This window comes from Neovison vison, chromosome 7, assembly GCF_020171115.1.
Source record: "Neovison vison isolate M4711 chromosome 7, ASM_NN_V1, whole genome shotgun sequence".
Lineage (NCBI taxonomy): Eukaryota > Metazoa > Chordata > Mammalia > Carnivora > Mustelidae > Neogale > Neogale vison.
This window is the reverse complement of record NC_058097.1, coordinates 56,272,336-56,298,852: the sequence shown is the minus strand read 5'-3', so window position 1 is coordinate 56,298,852 and position 26,517 is coordinate 56,272,336. Positions and strand designations below refer to the sequence as shown.

Below are 26,517 nucleotides of genomic sequence, written 5' to 3'. Positions count from 1 at the left end.
CCTTGTTCTGGATGGTTCTCTCCCTCCCACCAAACTATCGGTCCTACAGCCTGCCCTCCTGGCCGCCAGTCTCATACACCAGCCTCCCCCCCGCACCCCCTGATCCAGGGTCCAGGCCTCCACTCTTGTCCCCTCCGATCCAATCTTATTTGCTCGATAGCTTTCTGACATTTAAATCTGACCCTGTACTCTCTTGCTCAGAGCCCTTCTGTGGCTCCCCAGGGCCCTCAGACAGATGAGTCCAAACTCCTTAGCCTGGCATTCAAGACCTTTTACCAGCTGGCCTGGCTTGAGCCGCACCCCTCCCCCCATGGCATCCACGGGTAGGGGCAGGTGTTTGCTCACATGGGGACACACACACACACACACATCCCCCAAGCTCTTCACCTCTGTTTAGGAATGTCCCAGTACCCCCTGCCAGAGGTCCGGGATTGGACTTCCTTCTCTGTCGACCCTTCACCTGGCCAGCCCCTCCAGGATTCCGATGCTGGGGTGGGGGAGGGGGCTCCACCGGCCACCCCACCCCCCATTCCAGCCTGGGGCTCAGGTCTCCAACAACAGAACCAGAGCCACTCAGCAACGCTGGAACCCATTCGGGGGGGCCTGGGGCCCCTCATCCCAAGCCAGGAGGGCTTCGGGGGAGGGGTGTGGCCCCTGGCGGACTGGCAGTGTGGCCCAGGGGGCTGGGGGGTGCCAGGGAGGTGGGCGTGAACCTCAAAGCAGGAGGCACGAGTGCGGTTCTCTTTCCCCCGCTGGGGGGGCCTCAGAGCCGGTGGCGGGCCGGAAGCCTTCAAAGGCAGAGCCTGTGGGGCGGGGGCGGTGGCCGGGCTGCGCCCGGGGGCCGGGGCACCATGGCCACCATCCAGTCTGAGACCGACTGCTATGACATCATCGAGGTGCTGGGCAAGGGCACCTTCGGGGAGGTAGCCAAGGGCTGGCGGCGAAGCACGGGGGAGATGGTGGCCATCAAGATCCTCAAGAATGACGCCTACCGCAACCGCATCATCAAGAACGAGCTGAAGCTGCTGCGGTGTATGCGGGGCCTGGACCCCGAGGAGGCCCACGTCATCCGCTTCCTCGAGTTCTTCCACGATGCCCTCAAGTTCTACCTGGTATTCGAGCTGCTGGAGCAAAACCTGTTCGAATTCCAGAAGGAGAACAACTTCGCACCCCTGCCTGCCCGCCACATCCGAACGGTTACCCTGCAGGTGCTCAGAGCCCTGGCCCGGCTCAAGGAGCTGGCCATCATCCATGCCGATCTCAAGCCCGAGAACATCATGCTGGTGGACCAGACCCGCTGCCCCTTCAGAGTCAAGGTGAGTGGGGCTGCCCCAGTATGGCCACATCCCTCCTCCTCATCTTCTCCGAGCTTCCCCCAGTCCTGGACACTCTCCTGTCGCTAAGGTCTCCCGTGTCCCCCACTCCCAGCCTTGAGTGTCTCCTCTTCCCTGCCCATGATGCCTCTCCCCACCTCCTGGCCCTAAAATCCTCTCCACCTCCCTGTCCCGATTCTGACATCCTCTCTGTCCCAGATCCGAGACCTGACCTTCCTTCTCCAATTCATAGTCCAGCTCCTCTGGCCTGGCCCTGTCTATGTGGGGCTGACATTCCAGGATGGGGGAGGGAAACACAGTTGCTAAGATAAATGAGTCAAATGTGGTATGTGAGTGAGAAGGAGAAAAGATAAAGCAGAGAAGAGGAGGATGTGGGTGGGGTGTTGATTGGCGGTGGCAGTGGTGACCGAAATTGTAGACATGGCAGTCAGGGAGACCTCATTAAGATAACATTTGAGGAAGGTCCCAAAGGAGGGAGGCAGTCATGTAGACATCTGGGGAAAAGCATCTGGGAAGAAGGAAGAGTTCATGCAAAGGTCCTGAGGTAGGAGTGATCTGAGTATATGTGTTTGAGAAGCACCCAAGAGGCCAGGGTGAGAAGAGAGAGGAATGGGACCAGGGAGGTGACAGGCTGGGACACACAGGGCCTCGAGGGCCACAGTGAGGACTGGTTTTATTCCATGTAGGATGGGGCCACAGGAGGATTCTGAGCAGAGAGAGATCATGATTCGGCTCAGGTGTTCCCAGGATCCCTCTGGCTGCGTGAGAGCAATAGCCTCTGAGGGTCAGGAGCAGGAGGGCAGTGAGGGGTGGCTGCTCCCCGCCAAGTGGGAAGCCCGGGTGCGGGGATGGAGTCGGGGTAGTGGGAGGAAGGGACACAGTGGGTTCTAGGTAGGTACAGGATTTGCTGACTGATCTTATGTGAGGTATAAGAGATGACTTGATGGGAGAGGAGAGCCTGATGGCCTGAGCTACTGGAAGGATGGAGGTGCCATTCTTCGTCACAGGCAGTTCATTAACAAATATTTCCTGGGGACTCCGGGTGGCTCAGATGGTTAAGCGTCTGCCTTGGGCTCAGATCATGATCTCCAGGTCCTGGGATCGAGCCCCATGTTGGGGCAGCAGGGGTTGGGGGGGTGGGCGTCCTGGCTCAGCGGGGAGCCTGCTTCTCCCTCTGCCTCTACTGCTCCCCCTGCTGTGCTCTGTCTCTGTCTCCCTCTCTCAAATGAATATGTAAAATCTTTTTTTTTTTAAGATTTTATTTATTTATTTGACAGACAGAGATCACAAGGCAGAGAGGCAGGCAGAGAGAGAGGGGGGAGGGGAAGCAGGCTCCCCCCTGAGCAGAGAGCCCAACACGGGGCTCAATCCCAGGACCCTGGGGTCATGACTTGAGCTGAAGGCAGAGGCTTTAACCCACTGAGGCACCCAGGCGCCCCTGAATACATAAAATCTTCAAACAAAAACCAAACACTTACTGAAGACCTCCTCTGGACCTGACCCAGGACCTGACCCTGCGTTGGGCACACAGAAGCACCTCTTATGCATGTCACAAGCTCGCTGGGCTCCCCCAACCAGCCCCAGCTCCTCTGCTCTGGACCCCCACCTGTGTCCCCCATCCCAGCCCTGGCCCTCTGTCCACTTCTGAGCTTGTCACTGTCTGGTGAAGGGTCTGGACCAAGAGCGGGCGGGGCTGTGAAGGCAGGACCAGGTCAGTTGTGGCTACTACTGTGTCCTCAGCATCTCCCAGCACAGTGCGGGGGCGGAGTCAATGCGAAATGAAGGTCAAAGTCACAGGGAGAGAGGCAGGCAGGAAAAGGCAGATCATTTTGCCCTAGGAAATGGAAGGACAGAGCCCCAAGGAAGGAAAGACTCCCACAAACACAGCAGGAGGCAGACAGGACGCATCCACAGCACTTGGCTGGCATTGGCCCTCCTTCCTGTGTCTGTGGAACAGATGAATGAACGCATCCCGTGGCCGCCAAGTGCCCCAGGGCCCTCACACTCTCAGATTCAGGCCTTTGCCGTCCACACTCAGAGTGCAGGTTAATAATCCTCCCATCATCCCACCTTCTGCAGACAGAACACGAGGGATGGCTGAATGAAAAGCAGAGAAACTCAGAGGGGGAAACTGAGGAAGGGGTCCAGAGAGTCTTAGAGATTCAGAGTGAAAGTGGCACAGGGCGCCTCTCAGCGACATCAGAAGAGAAAGATTCTCAGCCTTCCCCTCCGTGTGCCTGATGATGAAGACGGAAGAGGGGGGGGCTTCTGGGAGGTGTCTTCCCAGCCGGTGACATAGAGGTAGAGACACAGAGAGATGAGAGACATCAGGAACAGGCAAGCAATGATGAGGCAAAGAAAGAAAGAGAGCGATACAAAAAAGAGGTAGAAGGAAAGAGCATGCCAGGGACATAAGGCCCCTCATTCATTCATTCATTCATTCTCTCCTGATTGCGCCCCTAACTGTGTGCCGGGCACTGTTCTAGGCACCTAGGGATGCAACAGTAAACTGACAAAATCCCCAGACTGGCGTCCTAGCTGGGTAGAGAGACAATGAACTTGACTGAATGGTAAAACATATAGGATGTGAAATGGTGTTAAGAGTTCTAGAGAAAAACGGGTGGCTCGGTGGGTTAAGCCTCTGCCTTGGGCTCAGGTCATGATCTCAAGGTCCTGGGATCGAACCCTGTGTCAGGCTCTCTGCTGGGCTCTGCTCGACAGGGAGCCTGCTTCCTCCTCTTCCTCTTCCTGCCTCTCTGCCTATTTGTGATGTGTGTGTGTGTGTGTGTCAAATAAATAAAGTCTTTAAAAAAAAAAAGTGCTGGAGAAAAGCAGGGATCCAGGAAGGGGGATAGGAACCATGGGGGATGGTGTTTTTTTTATAGGATGGCCAGGGGAGGTCTCACGAGTTGACTTTTGAAACCTGAGATGAGGGACTCATGTGGACACCTGGGGGAAGAGATGCCAGGCAGAGGGAACTCTGGCTTGTTCAAGGGACAGTGAGACACCTGTGCGAGAGGGGAAGCAGGAGGAGCTGAAGCCAGAGAGGTGATGGGTGATGGCCAGATTGCTTGAGCCTTGGGGGCCACCATGGGAAAGTGGACTTTTATCATAGGATGATAAAGCCATGGGGGGATTCTGAGCAGGGGAAGGATGTGATCAGACTCGGGCGCTCACAGGATCCCTCAGTGGCGTGCATATGACCAGTGAACTGGGGTGCAGAGGGGAGGAGCAGGGAGCCCATCGAGGAGGCCCCCACATCAGCCTCAGTGGGAGATGCCCCAGGACAGGGTGGCATGGGGTGGTGGGGGAGCTAAGGTTGGGGATGGGGAGGCTGCCCAGTCTGGATCCGTTCAGAAGGTGGAGCCGACAAGATTTGCTGATGGACAAGGTGTGGAGTGAAAGACGAAGAGAGGGGTCCTAAAGTCATACGTTCTAGCGGTTCGAAACAGAGAGACAAACACACAAAACCAGAGACAGAGACGAGCGAAGACAGTGACATAAACAAGAGATAAGGACTAACAGATACAACGACAGTCAGATGGCAGGAGCAGAAAGACACTGGTCAGAGCCACAGGGGAGACCCTGATCGGTAGTCCCCGGCCCCTCCCCCCACACCGCCGCAGGTGATTGACTTCGGCTCAGCAAGCATTTTCAGCGAGGTGCGCTATGTCAAGGAACCATATATTCAGTCGCGCTTCTACCGGGCCCCTGAGATCCTGCTGGGGCTGCCCTTCTGCGAGAAGGTGGATGTGTGGTCCCTGGGCTGCGTCATGGCCGAGCTGCACCTGGGTTGGCCCCTCTACCCAGGCAACAATGAGTACGACCAGGTGCGCTACATCTGTGAGACTCAGGGCTTGCCCAAGCCCCACCTGCTGCACGCCGCCCGCAAGGCGCACCACTTCTTTAAGCGCAACCCCCATCCTGATGCCAGCAACCCCTGGCAGCTCAAGTCCTCTGCCGACTACCTGGCTGAGACAAAGGTAGGCTGAGGTGGATGGGGGAGGGTGGAGGGGTGGGGCAGGCGGGGTGAGGGCTGTTCATGTGGGGGCTGCTGCATCGAGAAAAAAAAATCTAGGCTAGACCTCAGAGAGGACTGGAGATTAGAGGGTCAGCTCAAATCACAGCAAGTGACAGCAAGAGAGATGTGGGTGAGACCCAAGGTGACACTGGAAATATATGGCGGCTGCTCTGAGTTTCCTGGCAAAGAGGGGTCGACAAGCTAGTGTAGCAAGCTGGTTGGACCACCTGGAGGCCTGGCGGGCTGGGCTTGGTGGTGTGGCCCACAGCAGCAGGAAGGATCTGGATTTGACACCAAGGAGGGACTAGAGGTTGAGGGCCATCCCTCTGCTAGTGGCTGGTTGGGGCTGCACCCATGGCTCTGGAGAGGACTGGAGGTCTGAGGGAGAAGTGAAACTTGGCTCAGTGAGACTCTGGGTGAGATGGCAGGAAGACCAAAGGGCCCACTCTGGTAGGTTTCCTGCCGCAGCAGGAGGGCGCTGGGACAGACGAGAGGGGTTCCGGCCATAGGGAGTGGGTGTGGCCCTTTCCACAGCAAGAGAGCTCCAGATCAGATCCTGGGCAGAACTGGAAGTCTAGGTTTGGGTGTGTGGGCTTCACGGCTGCAAGAGAGCCCTGGACCAGACTGGAGGGCAGACTGGAAGCTGGGGCCAGGGATGGCGTGGTCATACGTGGGCCCCACAGCAGGAGCCAGAGAGCCTGGACTCGGTGTCAGCCCCATGCCCACACCCCGTGTCCCAGCAGGTGCGCCCCCTGGAGCGCCGCAAGTACATGCTCAAGTCACTGGACCAGATCGAGACCGTGAACGGCGGTGGAGCAGCCAGCCGGCTGACCTTCCCCGACCGCGAGGCGCTGGCGGAGCTCGCCGACCTCAAGAGCATGGTGGAGCTGATCAAACGCATGCTCACGTGGGAGTCGCACGAGCGCATCAGCCCCAGCGCCGCCCTGCGCCACCCCTTTGTGTCCATGCAGCAGCTGCGCAGCGCCCACGAGACCACCCGCTACTACCAGCTCTCGCTGCGCGGCTGCCGCCTCTCGCTGCAGGTGGAGGGCAAGCCGCCCACGCCTGGCGTGGCAGCCGTGGAGGATGGGCCCCCCTACTACCGGCTGGCCGAGGAGGAGGAGGCTGTGGGCATAGGCAGCGTGGTGGGCAGCGGGCCCTTCTTCTGCGAGGAGAAGGCGCCGGGCATGCAGAAGGCCATCGATCAGCTGGACGACCTGAGTCTGCAGGAGGTGGGACGCGGGCTGTGGGGCGAGACCCGAGCCGACGCGGTTCCTGACATGCTGGCCCCACTCAAGGCCACTGCTGCTAGCCGCCGGGTGCCCGACTCGGGCCCCGAGCCCATCCTGGCCTTCTACAGCAGCCGCCTGGCAGGTCGCCACAAGGCCCGCAAGCCACCTGCGGGCTCCAAGTCAGACTCCAACTTCAGTAACCTCATCCGGCTAAGCCAGGCCTCCCCCGAGGACGAGGGACCGTGCCGGGGCAGCGGCTGGGCTGAAGGAGAGCGCCGTGGGGCCTCAGCCGAGCCGCCCAGCCTCCCACAGCGGGATGGGGATGGACCAGACGTCAAGGATATGACTATGGATGCTGATGTAAGCCCAGTGGGCCTGTAGGGTGTGGGTGGTTCTGGGATCAGGGCCTCCCCGAGCTCCAGGATGGCGGGGACAGGCTGCAGCTGGCTCAGGGTTCAACACATACGAGTCTGCTCTCAGGATGTGACAAGGTTCGGCAAACACTAACCCACACTCAGAATATGATTAGGATTTGATATGGCTCAGCATATACTAACCCGTACTCAGGATGTAACATTCAGCACATACTTACCCACCCTTACAAGGTGGTGAGGCTCAGCACACACTGATCACTTCAGGATAGAAGGCTCAGCACACACTAACCCACATTCAGGATAGAAGGCTCAGCACACACTAATCCACCTTCCTGATGTACAGAAAGTCAGAATGCATTCAGTCCCCCTATAGGAAGTGATAAAGGCCCAACACGGAACAAGGCCTTAGCAGGGGCTCACCCACCTCAAGAAGTGACAAAGCCTCAGAGACCCTAATAGTCCCTCAGAACACATTGAGGTTTCTGCACACACTGTTTGAGCCCCCAAGTTGCATTTGGGATCTACAAAATTGCCCTGGGGAAGTGACAAGGGTTCAGCTGGAACTGGAGAAGAGTCCAGGAGGGGCAGGCTGGTGGTTCCCAAGGCCAGGGGCTCCTTGGCTGATGGTCCTTTCTTCTTCCTAACAGAGGCCAGGCCCTGAGCTCTTCGACCCCAGCAGCTGCCCTGGGGAATGGCTGAGCGAGCCAGACTGGACCCTGGAGGGTGTCAGGGGGCCACGGGCTCAGGGGCTCCCAGCCCGCCACGCTCACCCGCATGGTCCCTCCCGGACCACCAGCTTTCTGCAGCACGTCAGTGGGCACCACTGATGGTGACCCCACCCCTGCCCATCACTGGGGGCTGTGCTAGTGGGGCTGGCATCCCCTCCTGAGAAGCCATTTCCTGAACCCACAAATTATTCTTACAGAAAGACAGTTATCCAGAAATCCCCCAATACCCTCGCCCTGGTGCATGCCAGCACATACCCCCTGAACACAGGAGGGCCTTGGGGTCTGGCCCGTCGCCTCCCCCTCCCCCCCGGGCCAAAGGGACACAGGAAGGGGGCTGCCCCTGCTGGCCCTGAGCATGCCCTCAGCCCTGCTGCCCTTGCCCATTTCAATAAAGAACTATTCAACAGCCCCGTCTGAGGCCTGGACTGGAGCTGGGGTGGGGTTCAGGTTGGCCGCCCAGGGCCCTGCTCTCCGATGCTGTGCCCTGTTGGCCCCTGGCTCAGGTTGGAGGCTGGGCTGCCATCACACTGTGAGGGACAGGCTGACCCATTCCCTGAATATGCTAAGCATTTGGCACGTGAGGATCCGTCCACAGAACGTTCCCGGTGTTCAGCAGGTGCCAATCCGAGCTTGCCAAATGCCAAGGTCTCATCTGTTGACCTGCCCTTGCCATGTGTATAGGCTTGGCATGCCCGCACCGCTGCTTGGGTCATGGCTAAATGTAAATTCCTGTGGTGGCCATCAGTTTATGCTTGGTGCACCCTGAGGTGTTTGGACCTGCGAGGCCACCCTTGGGAGCCGGTGATGGTCCGGCACGTCCCCATCTGGGAATGTGCCAAGTGTGTAGTGCTCACTACCCTGTGCTGGCTGCGCGAGGCTCAGCTCACGCCAGGCTGTGTGGTCACACGCTACATGCTCAGCACATACTGGCTCATGGGCATTAAACACTCAGGGCTCAGCACATGCCAGTCCCATGCTGTGTGCTCAGCACATGCCAAATCCATGCTAAGGGCCCAGCACGTGCTGTGGCCTCAGGACCTGCCAAACCACGCTGGTAATACGCCGAGGTTTCTGCCAACACCAGGTCTCCAAGAGAGGGGCATGCTGGCTGTGCCCTACCTGACGCCCCACTTCACATCACTCAGGTCCGGCACAGGCAGTACAGACAAGTTATTTACTTCTTATTATAACCTGGAGCCCTCTTCGCCCTGGAAAGGGGGGTGGGCCAGGGGGCCAGGCCCAGCATGCACCCCCATTTCTTTGGGGGCTGATCCCTCCCCCAGCTGGGCTGGTCCCAGGGCCACAGCATCAGGCCGGCAGGGACCCAGATAGAGGTGGGAGAGCAGGGGAGAGAGCCAGTGGAGCCACGATGGGGCACACAGAAGCAGGGACACGGGGACAGGGGCCAGGACCCAGGATGTCTGGGTCCACAGGGGCCGTGCAGGCCTCGGCCTGTCTGCCGGACCAGGACCTCACAGCAGGCGACAGGCATTGCCCACACTGTCGGCTGAAGTGTCAAGGTCATGGCTGTATGGGGAGTCCCAGTCCCTCAGGAAAACTGCCTCCAGCTGGCTCCTCAGGCCGCCCCGCCCATTCTGCGTCACCAGCAGCGAGGTGCCCGCCGTCTCCGTGAAGTAGCTGCCAGACCAGTTGGAGGTTCCTGGAGTGGGGGTGACGGTGGGGATGGGGGGAGGCGGTCAGAGAGTCAGAGCCCAGAGCTGTGCTCCCGCTTCCCCTCCTGCCCCCTGGGGGCGCTTGGGATACTCACCGATGTAGGTGGCCCGTTCCGTCACCATGTACTTATTGTGGTTGACGCGGGCATACGGGATTCGGGCCTGGCTCTCATCTGCGGGGACCACGAAGAGTTTCTGAGGGGGAGGGCAGAAAAGGAAGGAGCGTGAGCTGCAGGGTAGGGGTGCAGAAGCCCTGGGGTCTGGGCTGGGGTATCAGTAACACCCGCTGAAAGGGAAGACCCAGCTGCCTCCCTTGTCATTCCTTCTCGTGTGGCTCCTATCTGTCCCTTAGGTCTCGCTTCAGATGTCCCCTTTCCCAGAAAGTCCTCTTCGACCCCCTCCCCCAGGCTGGGGTAGAGGCTTCCTCTGGGTCTCCCTATTCTGGCCACAATGCCACCTCCGTCAGGGCCCTGCCCTCTCTCCTTGGGCCCCAACATCCTGGCCCGACTCGGGATCTCCCTGTCACGGCACGGCCCCATCCCTCAGGGTCAGCCCTGTCAGGTGACAGGTGAGCTCCACAAGGGCTGTGCCTTCAGTATTGTCTGGCACTGGGGCTGGGGGCTGGGTGTGTGGTGGGTGCTTACCACCTGGACATCGGAGTGGGTGTGGTTGTCACGCAGGGCAGCCAGGGAGAGCAGGAAGGCCCGCATGGACGGCTCAGAGTGTCCCCAGCAGCTGATCAGCAGGCGAACCTTGACGCCCCGCTCATAGGCAGCCCGCCGCAGCCCGTCATCAATGGCGGGCCAGAACCTTGGGGACGGGGCAGAGAATTTGGAGGGCAGCTTTACTTAAGGTCTTCCCCTGAGCTTCAGGGAGCCTGCTCTAGCTTCTAGGCACTCTTAAGCCCCAAGAACGCCCTACTCCTGGCTCCCAGTCCTGCCCCCAAGCCACTCATCCTGTCTCCAGCCCATAATCCCCGGCCCCGCCCCCAACCCCAGGATTCTCAGCCTTTTCTCTGTCCCCATTTTCTGTCTCAAGGGTTTAGACCCCCTCTCCCTGTCTCCTCTGCCTCTCGCTGTGGCTTCCCACCATCTGTCCCTTTGCCTTGGTCCTGCCTGCTTTCTGGCCTGGTCACTCCCTTTCCTGCTCACGGTGGGTCCCTTCCCTGAGCCCCATCTGCGAGGCCGCTGTACCTGCGCGGGTGGGAGAACTCCATGGTCGGCAGGTAGTTCATGACCGCGATGTAAATAAAACTCCGGGCATTGTCCACTACGTTGAGCAGAGCCTTCAGATCCGGGGTGCGGCCACTGGGACACAGGGGTGGGGGCGCACTCTGGGGGGGTGGGGAAGGAACAGTCAAGACACGTGCCTGCTAAGGGTGCTGTCATCGTGGACCCCATGAATGCAGTTTGTCTCAAGCCGGTCCTATGGGTCTCACTGAATCCTACAGCCTCTGTGAAGGGGGGTTAATTGCCATATCCGTTTTACAGGCAAGGGAGCTGAGGCTCAGAGAGGGTTAGTGGCTTGCCTAAGGTCACACAGCTGACAAATGGAGCCAGGATTTGCACCCAGGCTGCTTGGCTCCAGAATGTTTGCTCTAACACAGGGGTTCTAGACATAAGGGCTCTGGTCCAGCAGCAATGGCATCATCTAGAACTTGTTAAATTTGCAAATTTTGGGACTTCACTGCACACTGCCTACTGAACCAGGGTACAGGGGTGGGGCTCAGGAATCTGGGTTTTAACCAGTCCTCCTCATGCTTCTGGCACATGTTCAGGTTTAAGGACTTCTCCTGTAATCATCTGTGTCCCCGACTTGCTCACAGCCCACACAGATGACACTCTTCACGTGCCATTCGACACTAGGCCCTTTACCCGCTTCCCTCCCTCGTGACAGATGGAGCAAACTCAAGTTCTGAAGGGGAAGTGGCCGTGGGGGAACGCTTAGCCTTCTGTGCAAGACCAATGGTGAAAAGGACCCCAATGAACCACGTGTCCCTGCGCCCAGGCCTTTCTGGGCCCCCCCCCAATGACTCTGGGGTTGGCCAGGTGACTGGCGCGGAAGGGGACGGAAGGGGACCCAGATGGGCCACCCCAAGCGGGGGCCATATCCAAGAGCTGCAAACAGCAGTGCCTTGCTCCCAGAGCTCAGTATCTGCCACAGGCAAGAGAACTTTCCACGGTGGCAGAAACGTTCTATGGCTGCACCATTCAACATGGCAGCCGTTTGCTCCCTGGGCCTACCCAGCACCTGAAACGTGCATCTGTGCAATTCTGGAACTGAACTTTGAGCAATGTTTAATTTCAACTGACTTAAAAGGGCAAAGAACCGAATGTAGCTATACTGGACTGCTCGATAGCTCAGAGCTCCCCTAGGGGCTCAGTGTGCATAAACCCTAGCTGGACTTCCCCATTAGCCCTAAAGATTGCAGATAATTTTGACAGCCACCATGTAAAGGACACTGAGGCCTGGGGAGATCGGGACATAGTCTTGGTCCCAGACCAAGCAGACTGAACAAAAGTGAGGGGTCGGGACCCTCTTCCTGCCCCCCTTCCCACATCACTGTGTGGGGCTGGACAGAGACCGTGAGTGGCCTAGCCCCTCCCTCTAAAGACTCACCGCCAAGTAGGCCAGAGCAGGGGTTCCATTGAGACAGATCTCCATTGGTGTCTCCTGATTGTAGCGGGTGTCATAGGGCCGGGGCCAGGTAGCCGGGATGGAGCTGCCCGCCTGGCCCAGGTACCAGTAAGCCTCGAAGATCTTGGTCAGGTCCCGAGCTAGGCAGCTGCAGTTGTACATGACCACTCCTAGCTCCTTGACCTGCAGGAGGGCAGTGCTGAGCTTTGGGGTGGTGGCCTGGCGCCCACAGGTGCCAAGAACACCTACAGCCTCCCGCCCCCTTCCTGTCCCTGGCCCCTCAATCTCCCCCTATCTTATCTGTCCCTCAGGCCCCCGTCCCCCCAACCCCTGCCACCACCATCGGAACTAAGTCCTAGAATGGGCATGAACTTGACTCAAGGCTAAAGTCTTGCCAACTTTTGATGAAAGTTCTTTGGTTATTCTAAAGAGCCAGGTTTCTTGAAGCTTTGCATATGCTGTTGCTTCTACCTTCCACAGAACAAGCTCCTACTCATTCTTAGATCTCGGCTGACAGCCTCCTCCTCCAGGAAGCCTCTCTGGACTGCCCCACCTGTGTCAGGCATTCCTCTGGGCTTTCACGTTCCCTTGGGTTTCCCTCAAGTCTGTCTCTGGTGACACTGGACCAGGAAGGCAGGCACTGGGGATGTCTTAGCCATGGCTCTGTCTTCAGCATCTCCTCACAAGAGCTGGTTAGATTAGGGGCTTGGGAAATATTTGTTGAGTCTATAAATGATCACTGCCTCAGTTGTACCTTCTTTCCTGTCTTGCACCAATCCTGCTTCAAGAGTCCTGTGAGTTGTCACCTCCTTTGGAAGACATTTTCTGATACTCTGGCCTGGGTCCCCCATCCTGGCCCTGACCCTGGTGACCAGCCCGTCACCACACTGGACTGGCAGTTCCCATCGCTTACCACCATGTCCTCAGCATCCCCCGGGACAGGCTTGGGCTTAGAGCAGGCACTCAAGGAACTGAATAATGAAGGGCCAATCAGTGGACAGGGCCTTGAATGCCTTGCAGTGGGGCTGGCAGCTGTCATCAGGGATCAGATCAAACCCCAGGCTTCTAAGAGCAGGGGAAGGCTGGATTTGGGGGGAGGCACCCCAAAGAGATGCAAGTCGCTGTATTCACCATATTCCCATAAAAACAGCTGAGTCATCAGGGCACCGAAGCCCCCAACCGCCAGGATGAGGACCAGCAGGACCCAACGGGCTTTCTGGGTTGGGGGGGCGGCAATGAGCCAGCCCATTTGGGAGGGAGGAAGGAAGCCACTTCAGATACTGGCCAGAGAAGACTCTGGGATTGAAGAGTGGTGCGGGTGGAGGCTGGGGGCCCCATGGGGCAGGGAGCCGTCATGGAGGGCAGCTAGGCAGGGTGCAGCCAGACCTGGGTTAGGGAGCGCCAGTCCATGTTGGCACTGCCGATATAGAAGTGGGTCTGGTCCACCACCCAGAACTTGGTGTGCAGGACGCCATGGGTCAGCTTCTGCATATCCACCATGCGCACCTGGGCACCTGGGCCAAACAGCACATCAGGACCGGCCCTGGGGCCAAGCCCTGCCTCCCAGCCCCCGCCCTCCCCGCCCCCCACTGCCCAGCCCTGCTCACCACTTTGCAGCAGTGCCTGCAGGTCGGCCTGTGGCTGGGGCCCATTGGGCTTGCTCACGGTAATGCGGACCTTCACACCTTGAGGGGCCAGGGTCTGTAGCTGCCGGAGGACCTCCTCACCCTGGAGAGAAAGGATAGCTTCTGAGGGGCAGGGCCGGCCAGCTCTCTAACCCCAGGTAAACCCCCTACCCCAAAAAAGCTGTTTTCCTATTGGGTCCCAATTTGCAATCAGGAGTGAACAGGCTTTCCACTCGTCAGCACGCCTAGGGATGGCTTTACAAGCTCTTAAAACCTTTCATCTCTTTTAATTACTGGGGCTCTGGGCCCTACCAGGGCCTCCCAGCCACTCCTGTTCTGCCAGGGACCTTCCCAAGATCCTGCCTTGGAAGCATCAATGCCCGGCACTGCGGGGGCCTTCAAGCAGCTTGCAGGATATTGGGAGGCACGGCACAGGCCGGAGGGGCCGGGAAGGTATAGCCAAGGGTTCCCTGTCTCCTCCTGTGACCCGGCCCCATTCTAAGCCCCTACTCCTCTGAACTCACCGATTTCTCACCACTCTCATGGATGGGGCAGGGCTGAGTATAATCCCCAAGGTGCGAAGGAAGGAGAAAACAGGAGCTAGAGAACTCAGGGGCAACGTGGGATTTGAACTCACTCACTGATTCCCTATGGCCATGCTTGATGCTTTGAGCCACTCCAGTGGGATCCAGCAGGGAGTGGGCGCTCCTATCACTTTTACTTCTGTTAATTATTTTTTTTTTAGGCAGTGCTCAGGGAGACCCACAGTTTTACTAAATGTTAACCCCACTCCTGACAAAAAGAGATAGCAGGGGGAAGATAAAAGGAGGGACAATTCAGCGTGTTTTGCAAGGAAGAGGTTAGTTTTCTGTTTTTTTAAAAGTGTGCCTGTACACTGTCACGAGGATATAAAACAAATGCTCTGACTATGTCAGATGCTGCGTTAGGATCTGCCTGTTTTCTTCTCAGAAGGGCAACTGCTATGTATTGGCCCCATTCTACAGATCAGGAAACTGGCAGGCTGGCTTGAGGCTGGGCTCTTATTCACTCTGCTCCTTCCATTTCTTTGGACGCCAGGGTTTGGGGCAGCTTGTGGGGGAGTGACATCAGTCAGCCTAATCCCTTGTAGGCAAACCCACAATCTGACATTCAGAGGCTTCCAGATGACCGTGACAAACGCCTCCGGTCCAGGGGACCATGTGAAGACAGTTGCTTTCAATCACCTGTGTCCCACTCGCTGTGTGAGATGTGCCTACCCATGTCCCAGGCTGCCGGGGTGCCCTCTTCACTCCCTCACCGCCCCCCCCACCAGCCAGGGCCCAGGTTACCAGGTACCTGCTGGGCAGAGGGCTCCTGAGTGTGGGTGTCGTTGTTGGTGAGGGTCCAGTAGAAGGAGGCGATGTCCAGAGTGCTGTGAACACCGGCGAGCAGGCCCAGCCAGGCCTGGCTGGTGGAGGGGTTGCCCGTGGAGGCATTGGGGAAGTCCAGACCTTCGGGAATGCTCTCTACCAGCACTGCTCTGGGGTGTGAGGGAGGGTGGTATCAGCCACAGGGGGCCAGAAACAACCAGCTGGAACCTGTGTCTGCCCACAGAGGATGGAAGACGATATTGTCTGTGTGTGCCCATATTCAAGACTCTGTGTGTCTGTGTGTCTGTCTGTCCAGACATACAGAAGGAAGACCATGTATGTAGACACCTATGTATGTGTGTGTGTATGTGTCTGTCCACAAATGTGATGGAAGATGCTATGTCTGTGTGTGCCTGTCTGTTCACAGATCTGGACAGAAGATGATGCTGTGGGTGTCATGGGAACAGTGTTGTGGGAAGGGGCTGCGGATGGAGGTAAGCCCGTGTGACAGGGCACTTGGGCAGCTGTGATCACCTCCGACTGGCACAGGGAGTGGCTGTGGCTCTGTGCAGGCCCTGCCCAGTGTGTAAGCGTCCTCATGGGAGGCTTGAGACAGCTCCTCCCCGGCCCTCCAATGTCCCCCTCCCCAACTTACTCGCAGGGGTCATAGCAGGGGGCTGGACGCTGGTTGGGTCCAAAGAGATGCAAGTCGCCGTATTCCCATAGAAACAGCTGAGTCATCAGGGCACCAAAGCCCACAACTGCCAGGATGAGGACTAGCAGGACCCAACGGGCTTTCTGGAGGGAGGAGGAGGAGGCGGCGATGAGCCAGCCCATGGCGGGCAGCCCAGCCCATGCCAGAGACAGGCAGGGGGTGGTGGTGGGCTCCTACCTTCTCTGCAGCCTTCCAAGCCTCGATCTCGTTCATGGGCAGCTCGCTGGCAGGTTCCTCCGCAGGCACCTTCAGCTGGGGGATGGGGATGGTAGAGGGGGTGAAAGGGCAGATTGATGGGGTGTCTGCCCTCCACTGCACCCAGCCCCATCCCACTGGGCTCCTACCCAGGTCCACCTACCTCCTGGTACATCAGTTTAGGCTTCATCTTGCCAGGCAGCCAGGGGACACGCTGAGACCAGGGAGGAAAGTGGGTGTGTCAGGGTCTCCAAACTGTGGGGAACAAAAGCTGGCACTGTGGGGGTGCTCTGGGCCTTAGGGGAACATCACAGAAACCAGATTAGTCTTGGGCTCATGGGATCCACTGGGTCTCCTTGTCTGCGATCACGGGGGCCACTGGCATGGGGCCCGCCACCCCAAAAGGAGGAAGCTGACCGCTGGTCAGCAGGGATTTCGAAATCCCTCAATGTCTAACATCTAGCTTTCTTCCCATCAGTCTATGCTGCCCACCCTGCCCCCCTGAGCGCCCACGCGGCTCCTCATTAACGCTCAAGCTGCTCATTAGCATCTTCGCTTCTCCGAGCGCTCATCTAGACATTCCCCAAAAGACAATTGTGGATGGGGTCAGCGGAGCCCCAAATCTTCGCCGGGCTTTTCACCACCCAGAAACCACCCAGGGAGCATTTTCCAGGTGGCTGCCCTGCCATCACCCACAGGTACCCACCAGACAGGTCAAGCTGGGAGCTCGCGACTATCGGGAACTCACCACCAGTCCCCAGCCCATCCCCCTAGCCGTCTTCCACCACCTTACCCCGGAGGGGACTCGGTCTTACCCCGCTGGCGGCAGCTGCTACCTCCGCGGGGCCCCAGCTACTGCCCCAACAGGCTGAGCAGGGGCGGGAGGAAGGAGGGGGCGGGGCCAGACGGAGCTCCGCCCGCTGCAGCGGGGAGTCTGCGCAGTGCGCAGGCCGCCTGGGCTCACCGCAGGGAAAAGGGGGGCCGGGGTCCCCCAGATACGGTCGCGTCAACCAGGCCGGGTGGGTAGAGTACGTGGCTGGGGGATGGGTTTTGCCACCCGTCCACCCCCCCCCCCACAGAGCCCCAGTGTGGGGCAGGGAGGCCGCGGGTAAAGGGAAAAAGGAACCCCACGTCTTTCTTGTCTACAAACCTTGTGAATTTTTGTACCATGGGCATGTATTACCTAGTCAAAAATAAATAAAATTAATCGTTAAAAAACGTATAAAGGAAATGTCAACTATACTAAAAAAAATTTTTTTTTTTAAAAAGCCTTATAAAATAAAATGGAGAGCTCAGGGTTGAATGATACGATTTCTAGATGAAGAGAATAAAATCAGCAGAAGACACAACCCAAGCTACGGGGTGAGGGGAAGAGCAAGGTGGCGGAAGGAGACGGTGGGTTTTCTGTTGGAGTCTGTTTGGATAACAGTATTTTATTTCTTTTAAAAAGCCAACTGATTATATATATATATATATATTTTTAGATTTTATTTATTTATTTGACAGATCACAAGTAGACAGAGAGGCAGGCAGAGAGAGGAAGGGAAGCAGGCTCCCCGCTGGGCAGAGAGCCCGATATGGGGCTTGATCCCAGGACCCTGGGATCATGACCTGAGCCAAAGGCAGAGGCTTTAACCCACTGAGCCACCCAGGCGCCCCAGCCAACTGATATTTTGATAGGGATTTAAAAATTTTGGTTTCTGAAGTCCAGGCTCTGGCTGGAAGGATAAGCAAGATTTGCCATTTCACATCTCCTATCTCCCAAGAAGGATTTAAGACCACCACTGTAGGGGCGCCTGGGTAGCTCCCAGTGTTAAGCCTCTGCCTTGGGTCATGGTCTTGGGTTCTTGGGATGAGCCCCACATCGGATTCTCTGCTCAGCGGGGAGCCTGCTTCCCCCACTCTCTCTGCCTGTCTGCCTACTTGTGATCTCTGTCAAATAAATAAATTAAAAAAAAAAAAAGACCACCTCTGGAGAAATGAATCGAAGAACTCTTCCACGCCCACCTTCCCCGGTAAAAAAGGGGGGCACGCTCTCCCCTCAGTCCACGCAGGAAGTCAACAGATAAATGCAGAAAAGGCTTGGATCACTGAGAATTAACAGCGTCAGAAGTGGTTGCCTCGAGACTGGGATCTAGGGTGGATGAGGACTGCTTTTTTTTTTTTGCTTTTTTTTATTTTCTTTTTTAAAATTGTGCGATATAAGCGACTTACAGAAAAGCAGAGAAAAAAAAAAATCTCCGCAGGTTAAGGAATAATTAGAAAGCCAACACAGGTGTTGCAGCGTCCCACCGGCATGCGCAGGCATTACCGTGATTTTAAAAAAGAAGGGCGGAAAAAAAGAAAATTCCAAAAGGGAGCTAGGTTCTCTCCTCACAGGAAGATCCAGCCTAGATCTGAAAGGATAATTTGGAAACTCCTTCCCCCACAAAGTCCGATCCCAGATTGGCAAGGGGAGAGCAGAGCTGGAGCCCCACCTCTTACTATAGAGGAACAAATGCGGATGGACCAAGTGGATCCAGCAAGTAGTGGCAAAAGATCAAGGCTATTTGGAATTGAGAGGTCAGCAGGGGAAGCAGAGGCTAAGTCTCAGAGGTGGCTGACCACAGGGTTGCTAAGTGGGGGAGGGGAGGAACGGGGCAGGAAACAGTTGCCTTTTATTAACCTGCGAAGGCCTTGGTGAGAAATGTTTTATTTAAGAATACAGGGTTGGGTCGGTAGAGCATGCGACTTTTGGTCTTGGGGGTCGTGGGTCCGAACCCCACATTGAGGGTAGAGAGTACTTAAAAACAAACAAAAATCTGCAGTTGGAACAGCAGGTGATGTAAAATTAGGGAAGAGAAAATGAGCAAAACGGAGCGAGAGGTAGGGCATGGAGATGGGAGGGATGGGATGCCCACTAACACACCAAAAATAGGAAGAAGATAGACGGTGTTTGTTCAAATTGTTAGCGACCTTTTGGCTTCCAACTTGTATAGTGATTATGGGTCTAGTAACAATGCTTTTAACTTTAACTTGTTATATTTTTATCAAAATACCTCTATGGTGTTTAAAAAGAAAACTCTGCTGGAGAAGCGGTTTAGACTGGATAGATTGCAAGGCTGTTAATACCTGCGGTCCTGCACCAGATGCCTGATTTGAATATGAGCCGCAGCCCTTATGTGACTGTTTGACCTTGAGAAATGACAACATGCCTTAGTTTTCCTGTCTGTAAGATGGGCATGGTAACAACAGTACTTCCTTTCCATAAGGCTGTTCATTAATTTTACACATACTTAGTATCTGTGTACCAGGTGTTGTTTTAGGCACTGGAAGTACCGTTGTGAACAAAACAGACACCAGGCAAGACAGACAAAAAACGAGATGGTGAGTGAATTATATGTTAGAAGGTAATAAATGCCATAGAGAAGCAGGGCAGGGGTAGGGGTGGGGTTGGGATTGTTTGCAATTTTAAATAAGGAGGTTGAGGGGTGGCAGGGGGGCTCAGTTGGTTAAGCGTCTGCCTTTGGCTTAGGTCATGATCCTGGGGTTCTCGGATCAAGCCCCATGTCAGGCGCCCTGCTCAGTAGGGAGTCTGCTTCTCTCTCTTTCTGCCTCCCCCGCACCCCAACTTGTGCTCTCACTTGCTCTCTCTAGTGAATAAATTTTTAAAAAAAAATCTTCAATTAAAAAAATTAAGGAAGTCTGGGAGAGCCTTGCTGAGAAGGGGATACCTGAGAAAAAAAACTTCAAGGAAGGGAAAGAAAGAGCTACAAGGACTTCTTAAGGAGTGTTTCAAACAGAGGGAACAGTCAGTGCAAAGGCCCTGAGGCTAGAATGTGCCTTATGTGGGTAGGGAAGAGCAAGGAGGCCTGTGCGTCGGTAGTGGGGTGAGCAAGGGGGGAAAAAAGAGAGATGCGTCAGAGAGCTGACGTGCAGGGCTGCCTGGACTGCAGTGAGGAGGACATGTTCCAAGCAGAGCGGAGACATGATCTGCCTTGGGTTTTGCAGTTGGTTGAGTGGTGACCTCAAAAAAGATACACCCAACATGGCCATAATCTCTGGAACTTGTGAACATGAACTTGACTGGAGAAAGGGTCTTTGCAGATACAATTATATTAAGAATTTTGAGATATCATCCTGGGTTATCTAGGTGAGCTTGAAATTCAATGACAAGTTTCTCTTAGAGACAGAAGAGAAGGAAAGAGAAGACCACATGACCAGGGAGGCAGAGCCACCAGAATCTGAGAGAGGCAGGAATCCCCCCACAGAGTCTCAGGAGGGGACATGACTCCACCAACACCTTGATTTTGGACATCCCGCCTCCACTACCGTGAGAATAAATTTCGGTTGTCTTAAGCCACCCTGTTTGTGATTTGTTATAGCAGCAACAGGGAACTATTATAGGTGTCTGCCGGTTACCTCTGGCTGCATGGGGGACGTGTGTGTGTGTGTGTGTGCGCGTGTGTTTTGAATATACAAAATTTGAGAAGTGACTCATTTGAACTAAAGGAATTAATATCTTTCAAGCATACAGAATGGACATACAAGAGTTTCTCAATAAATGTGATTGTGTTAAGGATCCTGACAGTCCCCTCCCCCAAAAAAAAGAAAGAAAAGAAAAAAGAAAGCCCCCCTACACACAAGGCAAGATGCTTGCTTTCCACTGTAGGCTTCTAGGTACTTTTTTTTTTTTTTTTTAAATGCACATAGGACTTCTTTGGAAATGAAATTATGAGGCCCAGGCTCTTAGCTGGAGTGCCCCCTTCTCCACATCAGTTTCTAGAAAAAGACTATGGCCTCCATATCCAGCATCCCGGTCCCCAGGTCCCTTGGGGGCACAGGGCAAGGTGAAATTGAAGGTGGACACGGAAAGCTGGACTGATTGAGCCAGGCTGACAGGTGCAGGCATTTCCCTCAGCTCAGTTCCTGTGTTCCCAGGAACCTGGAACCCCCATCAGGTTCCGGGGCAATGCCCAGGCTGGTCCCTATGCTCTATTTCTTTGATGGTAGGTGGCATCTCTGCCAGCAAGCGCAGCCCTCCCAGCCCCAGGGATATGCCCGGCCCCTTGGCTTACATGCTGCCTGCCTTGGGGTGTGACACCACAGCCCACAGAAAAGGAGGAAGCAAAACCCGCTGGGTTTCTGAGACATGTTCTGGTCACAGGTCCCTGAACACCCCACCCTTGGCTGGGGGTCGGAGATGTGATCCCTCCCTCATAGCAGTGCTTTAGATCGCGGAACTCACGGTTCAAATCCCACCTGTCACTCTTACTGAGTGACCTCAGACGTGGGACTTTATTTCTCTGAGCCCTGCGGGCTTAGCTATAGAATCAGGATCATCTCCTACTCATCTGTGGAGCAGAGGCTGAGGGATCTCTGAATGGTTTAAGGGGGTGGGTCTTGGAGTTCCTACCACCCTGGGCTCTGATCTCAGCCATGAGTAGAGGCTCCTTTCTCTGAGTCTTACCTTCATCCTCAGACCAATGGGGAGACGAGTACATTAACCTCACATTTGCTGGGAAAAGTCAATGAAGCTATCCATGCAGACAGGCAGACTAGCAAACCCCGAAACAAGTTTGCTGGTGAGATCTGTGTGTCCCTTACTTTTATCCCAGACAGACTTATATGTCCCTTAAAAAGCTTAGTCTGTGTTTGGTGTATTTCTCTACTCCCTGGTGCCCAGCACATCACAAGCACTACATGAATGTTTGCTGAAAACAGAAGAAGGGGAGTAGGAAAGTGAAAACCTTGGAGCACAGACTTTCATAGAGGTCTCTGTAGACCTAGTGACATTTGTTTTATACACAGTGATAACCGGCATGTGCTCTAAGCCCAGAGCAGATGGGGAGGTAGATTATGGCCTTTCCGCCTGAGAGTAAAGTTCAAGATCAATTTAAGGTTGATTCAAGCCATCAGAGAGAGCTGCTGAAGCACCAGACAGAGAACACCACAGGAAACATTTACATATGGATTTTCCATATGGTTCAAAACAGAAATGTGTTTAAAAGGAACCGATTTTCAATTGATTGTGCAAACCATTTTGAACTGAAAAATCAGTTGTCTGAGCTCAAGTCCACAGAAAACAGAACAGAGCACTGGTTTTATCAACTTTGGTTGGTTGGTTTTTAGCAGTAGAACTTTTATTTCAAAGGACCCCTAGAAGGTGCCCTTCATAGGAAGAGAAGATGCTTGGTCTGAAGAACAATTAAATGGGTAAAAAAAACTAACAAAACAACAACAAAAGAAACCACATCATGATTGGTGAATATTTCTGAGTTGGAACTCAAAATAATCTAAGCTATTTTATCCCTGCTCAGAATCCCTCTATGGCTCCCCACTGCCCTCAGGGCAAAAGGTAAACTTCTTACCATGTCCTTTAGGGCCCAAAGCTGTCTCCAGCTCTCACCTGTTCCCTGAACTTCAGCTTTGGAAGTCCCATGGCCTTCACAATGCTTCTCCCCAGGGATTCCCAAGCCCCTCACACCTACCATGTCCCCAACTGTCCTTAAAATCTCTCCTAAATCTGTTCATCTCCTTGGTCCCCACTTCAAGGATAGCTGTCTTATCTGTCCCACAGGTCTGGGTCTGTGTGCCACCTCATCCAGAAAGCCCTCCATGATTGTCCCAAAGCCCTGGGCCTTATCCTGGACCCTCCACAACTTGTCCACTTGACCTCCTAAGGGTCCTTCCCACACACCCCTTTTCTTTCTCCCTTCCATGGCCTTGACCTGCCCTCTCCCACCTGGGTCCCCACTTCTGCCACCTCCTTTGGTTCCCAACCTCCACCAAACCCTTCCAGTCCCCCCTCCATCTGAGACAAACTTGTTCCTCTCCTGCTCAAAAACCTATGTCCCCCACCGGCCCCTGGTGTCCTCAGGACAAAGTCTCAGCTCCTCACTGTGGTTCCCAGAGCTCTAAATGATCTCCCCTTAATAACAGCTTTTCAGTTTACCATCTCACCACCTTTAGATCCCATCCATATTTAATAGCTTTCAGTTCCTTGAACTGAAACCACACTTTTACCACCACACACTCTCACAGCTGCTGCTCCTGCCCACCACACCTTTCTCTTCTCTTCGTCTGGCTCGTTCCTATCATCTCCTGTGCCCCCTCCCCCAGGAAGCACTTCCTGACTCCTGGGCTGGTCCAGAATCCCCCCCTTTGGGTTCCAACAGTCCCTGAACTTTTCCAGCCCAGCCCTGACCCTTCTGCCTACACTTCCCCAATCCCAGCCCTCCAGACTGGCACTGCCTGGTGATGAGTCTGTTTGTCCCACTGGACTGTGAAACCCATGAGGGCACCAGCGTGGGGCTGTCTCTGTCACCGCTGTGGGCCCAGTACCACCCAGCACAGGGATAGCACATGGCAGGTGCTCAAGTCATTCATCTGTTCATTCAGCTACTATTTGCCCAGTGACTACTTGCTGGTAAAGCCTGTGTAGACACCGGGAATACAACACAAAACAGAAAAATCCTATTAAAGATGACATTTTCTGGGGGGAAGAAAATAGATAGATGAGGGAGGGAAACATATAATATGTGCCTTGGAGAAAAATAAAGCAGGTGAGGGGCAGAGCGGCCTCACAATGGAAAATGGTTGATATCTCAGCTCAAAAAAATAACACCATGCCACCGCACATCTGGGGGGCAAAGCACTGTTAGCCCTGCTTTTCAGATGAGGCAGTAGGGGTCAGGGAACTCTCTGCTCAGGCTGTACAGTGTCAGTCTGTCAGTATAGGATTCGAACCCAGAACTCAGTTCTGTTTCAAGACACTATGATGTCGAACCAGCTCATGAACATAAAATAAGGCAGAATGTCTTTTCCTTGCTCTGCTCCCTCCCCAGAAGAGGGCAGAGATCCTTGTTTACTGAGCCAAGCGCTGCTGGAAGCACTTTATGTATTTAATTACTCACACTGGTCCTTTTCTTAGCCCCGTGTAACAGATAAGGAAACTAAAGACCCAGAGAGGTCAAGTTATGGGCACAAAAGGACACAGCCAGGAAATGGTGGAGCCCGGATTTGATCCTGAGCTGCCTTGAGGTCCCGGGTGTAGAAAGCTGCCTCTCCTATTGTTTATCATCTGCAGATCTGGGGCTGCCAGCCACCCCAACCTCCCCCCCCCCATAGCACCTGAATCCAGAGGGTCATTGACATTGTCTTCTCAAAGACTCTCCCAACATCTCCTCCTTCTTTTTCTCCCAGTCTTTGACAGGGACCTTGGAATCTTTCTCCAAATACAAAGGATATGTGAGCGCAGCTTTAAGAAGACAGCTCTGGCTCTCCTTCTGACCAGGCTGCTCTGGCCAATCCATCCTTGGTAGAAGTTCTGGAGCTGGGCTGCTGTTTCATATCACATCAGATTAAGTCGCTCTTCTCCAAATTCTCCCGTGGCTCCTGCCTCATTCAGGGTAAAGCCAAAGTCTTCTCCATGGCCCATGAGTTCAGCCGATCTGTCCCCTCCCTCCTCTGGCCTCGCTCCACCCCTCTCCTCCCTCATTGGCTTCCTTGCTATTCCTGAAATAGTCAATGCATGTCCCAACCTCAGGGCCCTTGCATTTGTCATTCTCTTTGCCTAGAATGCTCTTCCCCATGGAGCCACATCACTCTCTCCCTTCCTTCAAGTCTTTGTTCCAAATGTATCACCATCTCAGAAAACCTTCCCTGACCACCTTATTTAAAACTGTAACCTTGGGGCACCCGGGTGGCTCAGTGGGTTAAAGCTTCTGCCTTCAGCTCAGGTCATGATCCCAGGGTCCTAGGATCGAGCCCTGCATCAGGCTCTATGCTCAGCAGGGAGTCTGCTTCCCTTCCCCCCCTCCTCTCTCTCTGCCTACTTGTGATCTCTGTCAAATAAATAAATAAAATCTTAAAAAAAAAACAAAACTGTAACCTTTACTATGTATTCCCATCCCTCTTCTGACATATCATACAATCTACTTACCTGTTCGCTTGTTGTCTCTTACCCCTGCTAGAACGTAAACTCCATGAAGCCAGGGATCTCTGTCTGTTTGGTTCATTGCTGTGTCCCCCAGGACTAGCACAGTGTTGGGCATGTAGAACATGCCTAGTAAATATTTATTGAATGAACAACTTGTGTTTTTATTCCCATATTGCACATACAGCAACTGACGCACAGGAAGGTGAAGCCACCTCTCGAGGCCATGCAACTCTTTTAAGTACGAAGTCCTAGAACCAAGGTTGGAGCCAGGGTTCCAGATCCCAGATACCCATTGCTAACCACTGTCTCATACAGCCTCTCTAAGGCAAGGTGAGTAAGATATTTAACTTTCTACCCAAGCATTCAGGGTTGCTGAGGTTTGACTGCAGTGTGCTGGGACCTGCCTCATCTCTCTGTACCCCCGATTCTAGAAGTCAAGGGGATCTGGGTCTAAGCTAGCTAGTCTCCCCCCCCCACCGCCCACTACTCCTGGACTCTCATTTTGTAGGTGGGGGAACCACTCAATCCATCAAGGTAGAGAGATAGGGATGAAGTATTTACCCGAGCAAGGTTTGGGATGGCCGATGGCCCACCCTCTCAGGTGGGGTGACGTGGCAGAGATGAGGACATGGAGACTGTGACGTGGGGTGGCATGGGGTGGTTGCCGTGGCAGAGGGTATCATGGTACGGGGAGCATACAGATGCCATGGAAATGAAGAGGGCAGCTGGTGGGGGGAGTGACAATGAAGATGTGATGAAGGTGACTGCCTCAGGATGAGAGTGACATGGTTAATAACATGATTAGCCCAAATCGCCACGCCAAGCTGCACACATCACAAGAATAAACTGGCAGAATCCTCAAAACCATCCTGGACATAGGTGTCCTGTGTGCATTTTACAGCTGAGGAAGCTGAGATTGCAAAGGGGTGATCAGGTGGTCAAGGTTACCCAGAGGTTTCATGGTAGAGCTGGGAGTCTGGCACAGCCCAGGAAACCGGCTCTAGTAGCCCATATGGTGGTGAGGATCTGAGAGGTGACACGGGAAAATGACGAGACATGGAGGGGAAAAAAACAACTGTAGGGCAGAGTAGCTCCTTATGGGGAAAACTAGCGTAAGGCATGGACAGTGACTGCTGGGAGCAAAGGTGATACGGGAGAATGGAGACATAAACGGTGAAAATGACGTAAGGGAAGAGAGACTGCGATTTAAGGATTTGGTGACAGAAGATGTGTGCGGGTGAACGGGAGTATGACGACGACTTATGAGAAGTGAGGACTCCATAAAGGAAAAATAGCAACAAAAGAGGGGCGCAGGCGACATAAGGTGATGGCGGCATAAAGGGGGAAAAGCTGCAACGTAAGGCGGCAACGGGGGCTTAGAACGAAAGCGAATTAAGGGGGTTGACAGCGACATAAGTAGGGTGATGGCGACAGAAGGGGGGTGATGACCATTCAACCGGGATGCGACAGAAGGGGAGGGATGGCTACATAAAGAGACATTGGATGACATAAGGGGAGAAATGCATTACAGAGGGAAGGACAACACGAAAAGGGTAGCAGAGGTGCCGCGCCCCCAGATCGCACAGTACCTGCACTCCACGTCTCCCACTCCGGGACCCAGCCCCGCACGCACCTTCCAGGCTGGAGCCCCGCCTGGCCGCCCCCGCCGCGCGCAGGCGCACTTCGGCGGGACTGCGGGACGGCAGGGGCTAAG

At 54.8% G+C, this 26,517-nt stretch overlaps 2 protein-coding genes across 6 annotated transcripts; one reads left to right on the top strand and one right to left on the bottom strand.

Annotated features, from left to right (window-relative positions):
• The first annotated feature begins 851 nt into the window (after positions 1 to 851).
• HIPK4 (homeodomain interacting protein kinase 4) lies at positions 852 to 7,956 on the top strand. Its single transcript, XM_044260564.1, has 4 exons — positions 852 to 1,316; positions 4,961 to 5,317; positions 6,099 to 6,947; positions 7,609 to 7,956. Exons 1-4 carry the CDS (start codon positions 852 to 854, stop codon positions 7,786 to 7,788), a joined length of 1,851 nt encoding a protein of 616 aa, XP_044116499.1. The 3' UTR covers positions 7,789 to 7,956.
• An 893-nt stretch (positions 7,957 to 8,849) lies between these two features.
• On the bottom strand, positions 8,850 to 26,474 carry PLD3 (phospholipase D family member 3). 5 transcript variants are annotated; one of them, XM_044257307.1, is made up of 13 exons: positions 26,393 to 26,474; positions 17,034 to 17,066; positions 16,047 to 16,179; positions 15,866 to 15,940; positions 15,629 to 15,771; positions 14,960 to 15,143; positions 13,607 to 13,727; positions 13,386 to 13,513; positions 11,982 to 12,182; positions 10,556 to 10,695; positions 10,007 to 10,172; positions 9,458 to 9,557; positions 8,850 to 9,349 (listed from the first exon to the last, which is right to left on the bottom strand). In XM_044257307.1, the coding sequence occupies exons 3-13, from the start codon at positions 16,071 to 16,073 to the stop codon at positions 9,162 to 9,164; spliced, it is 1,473 nt and encodes a 490-aa protein (XP_044113242.1). In that variant the 5' UTR covers positions 16,074 to 16,179; positions 17,034 to 17,066; positions 26,393 to 26,474; the 3' UTR covers positions 8,850 to 9,161. The 5 variants fall into 5 exon arrangements, with proteins under 5 accessions (XP_044113242.1, XP_044113244.1, XP_044113247.1 ...); XM_044257309.1 differs by having other exon boundaries at positions 16,047 to 16,138; XM_044257312.1 differs by lacking the exon at positions 17,034 to 17,066 and having other exon boundaries at positions 16,047 to 16,138; positions 26,393 to 26,471.
• Positions 26,475 to 26,517: the final 43 nt, after the last annotated feature.

Excerpts from the sequence above, each read along its gene's own strand:
- PLD3 (XM_044257307.1), bottom strand. The coding sequence starts at position 16,073 with ATGAAGCCTAAACTGATGTACCAGGAG. Across the intron at positions 15,144-15,628 it reads CCCTGCTATGACCCCTGCGA|AGCAGTGCTGGTAGAGAGCA; the intron begins GTAAGTTGGGGA and ends CTCACACCCCAG. Across the intron at positions 9,558-10,006 it reads CCCACTCCGATGTCCAGGTG|AAACTCTTCGTGGTCCCCGC; the intron begins GTAAGCACCCAC and ends CCTCCCCCTCAG.
- HIPK4 (XM_044260564.1), top strand. The coding sequence starts at position 852 with ATGGCCACCATCCAGTCTGAGACCGACTGCTATGACATCATCGAGGTG. Across the intron at positions 1,317-4,960 it reads GCTGCCCCTTCAGAGTCAAG|GTGATTGACTTCGGCTCAGC; the intron begins GTGAGTGGGGCT and ends ACACCGCCGCAG. Across the intron at positions 6,948-7,608 it reads ATATGACTATGGATGCTGAT|AGGCCAGGCCCTGAGCTCTT; the intron begins GTAAGCCCAGTG and ends TCTTCCTAACAG.